Source organism: Macrobrachium nipponense, chromosome 1 (assembly GCF_015104395.2).
Source record: "Macrobrachium nipponense isolate FS-2020 chromosome 1, ASM1510439v2, whole genome shotgun sequence".
NCBI classification, from domain to species: Eukaryota; Metazoa; Arthropoda; class Malacostraca; order Decapoda; family Palaemonidae; genus Macrobrachium; species Macrobrachium nipponense.
In genome coordinates, this window is record NC_087200.1 from 26,631,120 (window position 1) to 26,643,846 (window position 12,727).

Consider the following 12,727-nt stretch of genomic DNA (forward strand, 5'->3'; position numbering starts at 1 on the left):
TATCTTTCGAGAACCATTTTCGATTTTTGAGAATATTAAGAGGTGATTTATTGTCGTTTTTTTAAAGGGTGAAAATGTGCTACATAACTAGCTCGGTTTCGCATATAAAATTAACTGGAATTATTTTTCCAGCTCGAATTTCAAATGTCAGGTTTTCTCTATCTGGTGTGTTCGTTATCAACGTCACATTAGGCCGAAGATGATTATATGATAAGACTTTAATCAACGCCTTGGTTAATTTTAGAAGGGCCGCTTTATGTTTAAAAGGTGTACCTGATAACAGTGATGTTGACAAGGGAATTCTCCAGAATAAGTCATTTTTATATCCCAGAAATGATGTTACATTTTTTCTTAGTACTCAGTCATCTGCCTGAACGTTGTCTCAAAAGAATCTTTCATTTTCATTCAAAATGTGTCAAATGTATAACTAATGTTATTACTTTCTATCCCGTCAGTTTTCAGGACTATAAATATACTACAATCTCTGTAGAGTATGTGATAGAAAATAAAGTTCGGGCAGTAAATAAGCTTAACATGCAATACTACATATAGTAGTGATGGAAAATTGCATTTTTTACAGCGGAGAACTAATCTTTTTCAGGAAAAAAAAAAAGTCGTCGCTGACAGTTTTTTTCATTATTATTATTTGAGAAATCTGCTTTCCAAAACACGTGGATAAATATGGAGCTTTCTGATTGGTTTACTACGAGTTCCATATAAAACATTTTTTTATTACCATCTTGGCGTTCTGTGTAGCTTTCTTGTAGGATGACACTGTGATGATCATTTTAGAGTTTGTCTCTGTGTGATTTTTTTTGTTGCATTTGACATAATACCCTCTTCATTTATATCTATAAATGTGTGTGTTCTTTTTTTTCGTATGGTCTTTGAAGTTGATATGACCGGTAATGCAAGCTATATTGCCATTTCTTACATAAGTGTATTGAGTTGGATATTTCATGATGACTATCAACAAACCAGTTGAAAACATGAAAGTCGAGGCAGCATTTTTGCTTTCTGCAATGAATTAGTTACATTAGATGTATTTGATGTGGATTGTTGATAGGTCGCAGATATAAGGGAGTGACAGCCCCCCAAAATACCACCCTCTTCCATCACCTTCCTTCAGTGAAGAGCCCTGTGACGCGAAGGTCCTACTTCAAACTTTCAATGAATCACACCTTCCGTTCCCTAAGATATCATTTCAATGCTCGGTCCTTTATCAACTTCCCCTATTCATTCGCTGTTTCTAACTCATTGTTTTAATACCATGATGTTTTACTGAAAAAAAGAGAAATATGGAATATAGGAATATAAAGGTGTACGAGCCTGTGAATTATTTGTCCCCGGAATTATCATCAATTCCCATGCACATTTTCTTGAAACGTTGACATATTTCCAGAATTTACAATTCAGAGAATCATTTATTTTTAAAGCGTCATTCTTTATTTACTTATTCTCCCTTGAACCTGCAATCTGGATTCCCTACTAATGAGAGTGGTCTCTCTCGTTTGCCACAACTAAATGAACAGCAAAAGGTGTGATTCCCTTCAAATTTAGTGGCCAACACTGTCTGGGTGATGAACTCACAGTAACAGATTTTAAACCGATATGATTCATCTATTTTTACTAAATGTCTCTGCTTAATTTCGTTCTTGCTTCATGAGTTTTATTTTTTAAGAATTCCAGAACTGTATTTATATGTAGTAAATCCCTGCTTTGTCATGATCTATGTAAGTTGATATAGGTATAGAGAGCCAGTTCTTAAGAGGCAGAATTTGTTCACTGGAATGACATTTCATTTTTTCAGAATCATTCCTTCCTTTCTATTGTACAGTATTTATTATGCCCTGGGTTATGTCAATATAGCATCGAGCGAAAACCTTGTTCTTTTTCTTCTACAGCGTGCCACAAAACAACATACCAAGGTGGGTGCGGTGGATTCCTTCAGGTAGAGATGGCGAAGTATACCCTTCAGCTTTACCGCTTACTCCGCTTTCTCTGGTCAAGTAGACCTGATCAAAGAAAGCGCTGGCGCGGCAGCTTCTCTAAATTCGCCCTCCCCATAGCATGTTATATATTTATTTATTTATTTTTTGCCTCTTACCTGACGCTTGGTGGCTATGTTTTAATAAACCATTTGTCACCATATAACAAAATGTTACTGTTGTGTTATGTCCTGATTCAAGAACATAAATTCCCCAATGTGTAAAGCTGGAGTGAGTTATTTAGTCGGGTTAGTTTCCATGTTCCTTTATATATTTAGAGAGAAACAATAGAAGATTTTGTCATAACTACTGTACTCGCCCCCTTTTAACATTGACTTTTGTTCCCCGCGACTCGATTTACTCATTTTCTCTCCTTTTTTCGTTTTTGTTTTGTTTTTACGTAGTCTCAAAATCTCGTTCCCAAAGCAATGTGATTACTACCTGGCCAAAAAAGAACACAAAAAAATCATCGCTTAAACGCCAGAGATGCAATCATATCCATTATTTTGCTTCCTAATTTTAATTTTTTTAACTTCCCCAGAGGAAGTTTCAAACTTCGTTAACATAATCTGATAAAGCTAAGCGTTTGTGGTTTTTGTGGCGTTTAGTGTTTTCATTAACGTAGTGTTCTTTTTTAATCGTTTATTCATTTTTTCATTAGATTTTTCCTACCATCAGTTGTTATAGGCTCTACGTGCGTAATGTAAAATTATAATTTTTGCTTCGTAGCTTCAATAGCTTCCAGTGTCATTATTTGCTTCAATGTTGCGTTATGCTACTTGTATCACCCATTGTATCACATGTCAGAATTCCCCGTAATAAAAGAAAATTTAAAAATGGTCTCTTTTGACACTGTCGAAAGGAGATTGTCAATAATTAAGCGTATGGATATAATAGACAAAACAGGATATATATAAGAATGACACAAAATTATCAGCATTGTATAGCCAAAATGACGTAAAATGGCTATGTGACGAAAATTTCGAACTTCAAAGCAAATATTGGGATGAAAATAGTACCATTTTTCACTTCTGAAATACAGTATAAAAAGATATATCACAGTGTTTGCGTGAGAGAGAGAGAGAGAGAGAGAGAGAGAGAGAGAGAGAGAGAGAGAGAGAGAGAGAGAGAGAGAGAGAACAGCTCAACCGTGTAATGTAATCGAGCTGAGCTCATTACTTAGGCATAGACTTTTGCTGTCAGAGAAAGTGATTGTGGGGTAGGGGCTGTGATTGTTGCCAAAGATGACCAGCAATTTTGATGTGTAGTAAGCGGTACACGTCACGTTTCATCGTTGCATTTCTTGTGCTACGTGTAGTCAACACTCAAGCAAGTAATGTTTGTTATTAAGAATAATTTCACTCAATAACATTTCCTATCAGAATACATGACCAGAAATTAAGTTTACGGTAAAAAATATATATATATATATATATATGTGTGTGTGTGTGTGTGTGCGTGTATTATATATATAATTATATATATATATATATAATATATATATATATAGATATATATATATATTATATATATCTTATATATAGTAACATATATATATACATATATATATATATATGTATATATATATATATATATCTATATATATATAATATATATATTAATATATATTAATATTTATCTCTTATTGTATTATATATCTATATATATATATATAATATATGTATATATATATATATATATAATATATTTATTTATATATCTAAGCATATATATAGGCTATATATATATATAAAGCCTTATTATATATAGGCAATAATATAGAAACATATATATATATATATGATTATATATATCTATATCTATCTCTAAATAATATATGTGGTATATATCATATCTATATATCTATATATATCTACGATATCTATAGGATATATATTATATAAAGCATTATATATGCATATATAAAAAAAAGGGAAACATATCTATATATAATATATATAAATATATATCTATATATATATATACAAATATCAGTAAGCAGTTAGATCCAGAACCCACTCTGGACACTAAAGATCTCGAAAGACGGTCCTATATGCCGTATAAATGATAGAATACGCTTGTTTGTTTTGGACAATGATCGATGTCTCGTAGACCCCTAAGTCTGACTTGTTGAGGTTTCCTGAATTAAGGGTTAGTTATCTTATGCCCTTGAAACACACTCGACCTATTCTCTGTACTGAAGTTCCTCGTCGGACGACTGGTTTTCGCGTTCGACTACCAATCCGAAGTTCGATTCTCGCCTCTGCCAACGCGGAATCAGAGGAATTTATTTCTGGTGATAGAAATTAATCTCTCGATATAATGTGGTTCGGATTCCACAATAAACTGTTGGTCCCGTTGATAGGTAACCAATTGGTTCCTAGCCAGGTAAAAATATATAATCCTTCGAGCCAGCCCTAGGAGAGCTGTTAATCAGCTCAGTGGTCTGATAAAACTAAAATAAACTTAACTTCCCTGTACTGATCACATTGTCCACATCAACTGTGATCACTTCAGATGTCCTTTGCTTGTACTGCATACGCTTTTGAATAAACCTGACCCTCTGGTTATTGCAGGCAATCCTTTGTGCAATTAATGTTGGGTTAGAAACTTTCCAATCATCTTATAGCTATTGTGTGTATTCTTGCTTCTTGCAACTGTTATTCAAGATCTTCATTGCAAGTGTCTTATGTCTCATGGCTCATTCCACCTCCACTATCCTTTCCTTTCTTATAACACGGAAGCCACTGCCACTTTTCACTTTTCATTTTCGCTTTGGGCACTTTTTTATGGCTCCCTCATTTATTTTGTTGCTTTTCAGTGGTATGGTCGTTTCTTGCTAGCCCCAGGCAAAAACTCGATCATGTATTTTGACCCTTTATATATCTCCTTTCGTTCATTTGAACTCAAGATCTTCAACGAGTTTATTTCTGAAATTCCAGAGAGATGAATGCAAATATGCACCTTTGTAAGCTTTACCCATACAGGAGTTTACAGCTTTCAATCCAGCAATTTGCATTTGGGTTTTCAGTAAACGAGCTCTCGAGCTGAAGCCTTCTTTTTTCTAGCCTAAGCTTATTAAAGGATACGACAAACAACCAGGCAGCCGTTCTTTTCCCTCTTTCAACTTCTTCCCTTGACATTGGAGTGATTTTGAGATTTTTGCTCGTTTCATGTCAGCCACTTTAACTCATTATATGCCTAAACGTAGCTGTGTTGGATTCCATCGTTTTCAGACTTTATTTCAACACGACCCTTTTCATCGTATTTTATTTACTCTTCCCCATAACCATTGCTTATGTCCACATGCCGAAATGCTTCAATGCCAGTATCATTGAAATAAGTTGCTTGAATCTTTAGACTACATTCCTTGTTCTGATAACGAAGTCAGGAAAAGTGATGATGAAGCCCCAAGATGACTAAATGGAAATGAGCTGGTGATTTTGGTGCCTTAATGTTGATAAGCCAGATTTATACTTCTGGCCTTCAAGGAGTAATCCTATTGTATCCCGAGTTTCAGGTGAATTAAACATGGTTACGTTGAAGAAAACTAGTAAAGAAGTAACTGATATAAGATATATAATGGTTTTGGAGGTCTCGTTAGTCTTCTGTGCTAATAACAAACTTATATCAAGCCTGTGGGTTACAGTGTGCCTGACCTGTATGTTCGGTTTATGAGTTAGTGTGCCTGACCTGTATGCTTCGGTTTGCCTCCGGTAGAGGAAGTTATTAATTATCACTTCAGGAGGAGCAGAAAGCTTTGGGTCTAGCTAGATTTTTTTTTTCCTTTCATCTTTCTTTCACGAGCCTTCTAACATTCCTGAGTTCGGGTTGGTATGACCCGCTGGAAGATCTGTCATCTCATAGTATCATGATTTAAACTCTTGTTGGTAACACTACCCGTAAGAAAAGGTAGCCCGACAATAATTGCCTACTCACCATCTTCTTCATCAACCATACCAATCTCAAGTGCTCATCTTAATTCTTAACTTCCATATCCCATTCCCTTCAATGTTCTTTTTTCATCCAAACCAACTTAAACGAAATGAGTCGACTTAAAAAAAATTATACCTCAAAACCTACAAATCTGTATTTCTGGATTAATATTTATGTAGTTTATCTATAACTTCTGTTTTTATGCCTTTTCTTTTCATATACCTTTGAGCTCTAAATCAGTTGCCAGAAAATTAATGATCCCGTTCAGTTTTATTTATTTCATCATTTAGAAGCTTAAGATATTTTCTGCTTATTTTTTCATTCCCCAAATAAAAGTCTTTCCCCACAGTAGCGAACAACAGCTTTTTGCCTCAAGGCCAACACATCATGACAACTTTAATATTACAACAAAAGTTTTCTAATAATGTGATATTGCAATAATGTCAGGCCATGATATGGCTGACCAACAGTAGTTTACCCAATTTCCCTTGTAAATAGGCATGGACAAATTGAATTATTTCCATGTAGAGGTAACAGAGGTAGATATTTCATAAAACATTATATTGCATGCTTGTTCAATGTATTTAACAGTTACTTACTTCATTTCTTTATTACTATTTATATCCTGTTCATTTATAATTAAATATTCTTCTACCTCACCAAACTACAAACATATTTCTAGCATAGACTTGCAATTATAGTACATATGGTTAATTTTCTGTGGTACCCTATGATCCAGACATAATTCTGTGAGCCTTAAAAAGCTGATGAAATAATGTACAATAGGGCTATAGAAGGGTGAACCTAGTTATCTGCTTATGTACGTTCTGAGTACAATTTATTGTAGAAAAAAAATTATTCTTTACAGTAGAATAACACACACTTCTGCTCATCAAGATGTAACATACTGATAGAAACAATAAACAGACAAACCTATTTTTCATAATCCAGAAGAGATTCAAGTCTCAGTTTTACTTAAGTAAAGGTCATGTAAGGCAGAGAGTCTGTGGAAGATCGTTTTCCATCTATTCAAAGGCTCTCTAAAGCATACACATTTGAGCTTTATAAATCGCACGTCATATGATCAATTATGCTTAAAAACTACCTTCCTGGCAAGCACCAGACTTGGCTTGATATTCCTCAAATAAATTTCAAGAAATAATACAGAAGGCATTCAGCACCTTCTAGGGCGTTCCGCTTCTTTAAACGTGTCAGATGAAGTCACGTTCTTTTCTCTGATGTACATTTTGGAAACCAAGAACATGAAAGTAGATTGCATTTGCCTAGTGATCGTACTGTCTGTCATCAATCTACACCCAGCTAGCTACATATGGGGCCTGATAGTGCTTTAGCCCGATAAAGCCGAATATTACTAAGGTAGTATCTTGGGTCATAGGTAAGGTATTTATGATTCTACAACAAAACTCATTTTCTTGGGGTTTTCCAACTAGGCAAGGAATAAATCGCTTTATTATGGTGGCACATCCTAGAACTAACTGTTTAGTCACTTTCAAAGAATTACTAAAGTATTTTTCTTGGGATCATTCACTGCAAGACGGTATATTACGTCTAAAGACATTTTGGCTTCAGAAAATTTCCATGAATGTCACTACTTGCACTCTTGGATCTCTTAGAGGAATAATTTTATTATTAACCCCTCACTCTGACTTCTACTTGGTTACAGAAAGTAGAATAATATAGTCTAAATGATATATACCTCCCATTTTTTTCATATTCTGTATCATTTTCTAACTTTAATAGATCTTTAGCTACCAGATGACAACAAGCTTCGTCAGTTCACTTAAATATCTCAGATTTTCGTTGATCATGATTGTCTTGTTTGATGCTGGACAGAGACAAATGAAAATGTCATTAACTTGTTACCTCTAGTGCCCGTGCTCCAGATAATCTTAGACAAGCTCTCGAACTCCCAACAGTTTGAATTTTATGAATTTTGCATTTTGGCATTAGTTTATTTTGCAAAGTACCACCAATAGATTTGAGACGTTCTTCGAATAAAACGTGAGAATTAGTCTGGAAAACATTCACTATCTTCACAGGTTATATTATCCTCCTAAAGTAGTTCAGATGAAATCACTCTCTTTTTAGGGGAAGATTTTGGAGACTTGAGGACTTGTCAACCAGATACATTTATTTTCATTTTATCCTGAAGCTTTACAGGGATTTTGATGAGGCCTTTTTTCTAATGAAACTTAGCATACATGCAAAGTTACTTTCTTAGTACTATAGGGGAGGCTATTCTCTTCCAATGGGACTTTCTTTTGGGTCTCCCAACTAAGCAGTTCCTAAGAAAGGCTGGCTTAATGCCCACTTACTGTGGTAAGGATAAAGAAATCCAGTTAGTCCTGTCCCTTTTTTCACAGGTGATAGAAGGCTTACTTCTGGTTCATGATCAAGAAGGTAATCCCTGTAACTAATCAGTTTCATGAAACAATTCAATCTAACTTCTTCAGACTTTGCCTTGTTTCATTGAGTTTTGTAATGCTTTTGGCTGTAGTTGGCAGTTCTTCATAGTTTTTTTTAACTACAAATGACCTTAAAAGTCTAGCATTTTAAAGAAATAAATTGTTATCCACAGAGACACATAACTTTACCAGGGAGGCTCAACCTGAAAATCTACCTGGCAGTTATATCTAAGGATGACAGAGTCACAGCAGATCTTAAACTTGTTGTCTAAGATCTCACAACCAGACCATCATCACAGAGAGTGTCTAGATTTCTTTCTGATATTCTGTTGTTTACTCAAGTTGCCCGATATCGTCCCCAAAATTACCTTTTGATCTGAAAACTTTCATATTTTTGGCAATAGTTCTTGGTCAACTTTCAAAGAGTATTCTCCGTTTCACCCCTTTGAGAGGATTTTCTCTTTTTCCGGGCTTGGAGCATTCCTCTATTTTTTTCAATAAAAATAGAAGGGATACAGCAATATTGACTCCTGTAATTACTCCCTGTGGACGTCCACAAAGATAAGGGTTTTCCGTATCACGGCAGGTGACAGAGATCGTGGATCTGAGCCCAAGGAACAATTTCTGAAGTTTTTTTTTTTTTTTTTTGTCCCTAATGTACTTATTGTATTCAGGCGACCTTTTTCGCAAGCTTTCCGACCCCTTCTTGTCAAAGATACCGTTTTGGGACGCAGGTCACAAATACTCATGCATGCCCACATACGTACTGTAAATACACATAATTTATACGTGTATAAATGCACTCACCTCGTAATTCATGTGATTATGCATCTATTCAGAAGTAGGTAAAACAGTCTTCTGAGTTTCAGCATAATTTAACTGTGATCGATAACATTTACTCTTCTGTATCCCGTCGTTTTATTTATCAATTTAATGTCAACATTCTTGAAGATGAGGTAGAAGGGATGAATCTCCTAAGACACCTTTTTTCTTTTTTCTTATTTTTCCGCCACTGTCTCATTTAATTTTTTTCAGATTATTTTAGATCACAATGATCTACTACGTTCGGTCGTTCTCAAAAATCACTCCAGTGACGTAAAGTGTTTAGTTTAGAATGATATGTTAAACTAAACGTTAAACTAAACAACCTGTTGCTTGGACGTGTTCTGAAGAGTGGTAGGAAGTTCACACAGTGATTGGCTTTACTGAACCTTCATCTAACTATCTGAAAATTCCCCGATTTTCCGTTTAGTTTATTTATGATTACAGTCTCTCTCTCTCTCTCTCTCTCTCTCTCTCTCTCTCTCTCTCTCTCTCTCTCTCTCTCTCTCTCTCTCACAAGGAAATTTAGTATCAGTGCAACATAGTTATCGTCTGATCTTAACCCCTCTCTCTCTCTCTCTTCTCTCTCTCTCTCTGACCTACTGTCAGTGTGACATATCTGACAGTGGTCAGTTTTGCTTCTTTTGGCAGAATCAGAAAAGTAAACAAAACCACCTCGCTATTTGCGACTACGGATCAGCTGGTAAACATCAACTTAATTTATGGTTGTACCATCAACGGAAACTTTACGTTGTTATTGATGATAAAATCAGTCGCTTATTTTCTTAACTATGTCTCGTTTAGATGCTGATTGACGACCTCATTAGTCTTTGCTCTAACGATAACCAAAGAATTTTCGTTAGCCGTGCAGTCAAAATTTGTTAGTTGCTTCAAGTTTATGGGGCTAATTAGCTCTTAATGAGCTGAATATTTTTTATCTGCGTGAACAACATTGGCATAATTCCTCGTTTATAACGTGATCTGGATCTATCCTTTCATCGCCAGTTTCATGAATAGGAAACTAGATTTCGGTCGTAGGTATTTATAAACAATTTACCCGTTTCAGGTGCGGTTTGTGAAACTAGTTGCGATACTGCATTGCTCAAAATACACATTGTAGCTATTATTCTTGAGAAAAGAAGTATTCTGTCGTTTTATAATGCCTGAAATTAGGTCACAGTTATTCATTAGTCGCTTATACATGCTAATGTAATTATGCTTTAATGAAGTGGCTTTGTTGGTGATCTGAAATTTATGATTATAGTTCTTGTCAGATTCTCTTTGCGCTTTACATTATATGTTAAGCTTTGAACTGGTTTCGGTCAGAATATGAAGTCTAGCAGTTTTACTTTTGTAAAGAAATGCTAAGGTTTACTTTTAATGAAAAAGAAACAAAAATAATTCAGTTTTCATTGTAAGTCAGCATACGTGTAACATTCCCAAAAATTTTATCTATACTGCTATGTAAAGAAAATTTGCCACAGTTTGACAGGTTTACAACTTATTTTGAGATTCAGGTCAGTTTTATTTGAACTGTCTATGATGATATTGCGTTCTCTTATTTTGGATAACTTTCTTCGGATTTGAACTCTTTGGCAGAGGGCATGGTTGATCTGATAAGGCTCCTTACTCCTTGATACTTTCAAGAATTCCACTAATAATGCTTTCTTTTGGCGCTCATATCTGCAATTTTTATACTAACGAATATTTGGTGTGAATAACCAATCATATTCGGCGAGTATCTTGAAGAATGTTATATCTGCAATGCTGTGTGCGAGAATATGAACGAGGAAGAATGAATGAATGGTTTAGCGTAAAAGCTGATCTGGAGCGAAGTGCATTGAGTCTCTGGGGTCTGTGTGGCTGTTGAATATTTAAACTGAGTGAGTGATGAGCGATCTCGCGGAAGGACCAGATGTAGTAGGTCAAAGTCTTTGGGACCGGAGAGGCATCGGTGAATTGAATGTGAATGGATTAGTGTTTGCGACTGAGAATAAGACGAGGAAGTTGAATGTCAGTGTGAGAGCAAATGTAAACCCGGAACATGTGGCCGTGAATGTCGTTCAAGATGTGAGCGAAAATATGTTTAGGGAGTAAATGCTATTAATGAAATGAGGCAAGAGGGAAATCGCAGGACATTGTGAATAAAAGAGGAAATTAGTGATAGGTCTCCAAGTTGCCTTGAAGAGTTTACGGAAGCAGTGTTTAGATGAGAGTGTTTAAGTGGGTAAGATACAGAAAGCAGGGAAAACCAAGAGGTAATGGAACAGTAGAGGTTCACCGATCTGATATTGAAGAAGTCTTGCATTTCATGTATAAAACTGATAAACCATCATACAGAGAATAAATGTAGTTTGCCTGTGAAGTGGGGACTTGTGTTCATGTGTGAGAAAATATTTTTTAACAATTATTTTTTAACAGTTTTATGCTGGCCGGTTTAATCCTTCTTTCAGCAGTTAGATGATGAATGTTGTAGTGGATGGTGTCTTCTTTTTCCTGAATCCAACCCCGTATGGGGTGAAATGAATATATATATATATATATATATATATATATATATATATATATATATATATATATATATATATATAATATATATATATATGTATATATATATACACATACGTATATATATATATATATATATATATATATATATATATGTGTGTGTGTGTGTGTGTGTGTGTGTGTGTTGTGTGTGTGTAACTGAATCACGAAAATATGGAACGTGATGAATTATGTAAATAAAGGTAAATACCACGAAGGAAAGAGAAACAATGGAGTTGTGATGGGCCTATCGACTTACTGTCCTTTACTGTCGAAAGGCCTAGCACCACTCTATTGATTCCCCTTCCTTCGTGGCATTTGTCCATATAGTATATTATATATATATATATAATATAATATCTATATATATATATATATATATATATATATATATATATATATATATATATATGGGGATACAATCCACAATGAAGTAAAATCCTCTTGTAGTTTAAAATATACATATTTTTTTTATATATATTTTAAACTACAAGAGGATTTTACTTCATTGTGGATTGTATCCCCATTTACTTAGAGGTACGACATAGTACCTGGCTTCTGGTATATATATATATATATATATATATATATATATATATATATATATATATATATTATATATATAAATAGAAAAATCTTAAGACTCTGTTCATAAGAGCGTCTTCTTAGCACAACCGGTTGTTCAGTGCCCCACTGGAGCTGTATGTTGGCTGTGAAACCGTGAATCAGTGGCTTTAATCTTCAAATGATCCTGGAATAAAGGAAAATCGTTTGCGAATATTTATGGCTATTACATAGGTTCTGGATTCAACCTTCATTTTTCATTCGGATTTGTACGATATAAAATATATATTGTACAAGTACCTGTATATAATATTTTTAAGGCCTTTAATTTGAGAACTCATGTTATGTATACACTCACATGAAAAGTACGGGTTCTCGTGCATATACTATCATATATAAGTATACACATATGCCTTTTTAAACAAATGAAAGCATATGTATACG

The 12,727-nt window shown here is 34.5% G+C and overlaps 1 protein-coding gene across 3 annotated transcripts in view; it reads left to right on the forward strand.

Annotated features, from left to right (window-relative positions):
- LOC135219173 (neural cell adhesion molecule 1-like) overlaps window positions 1-12,727 on the forward strand; it is a 321,850-nt gene that overhangs the window by 268,244 nt on the left and 40,879 nt on the right. For all 3 annotated transcript variants that reach the window (XM_064255709.1, XM_064255707.1, XM_064255708.1), the window contains one exon: window positions 1,905-1,928. In XM_064255709.1, coding sequence (XP_064111779.1) covers window positions 1,905-1,928 — 24 coding nt within the window. The remainder of the gene's footprint in view (window positions 1-1,904; window positions 1,929-12,727) is intronic.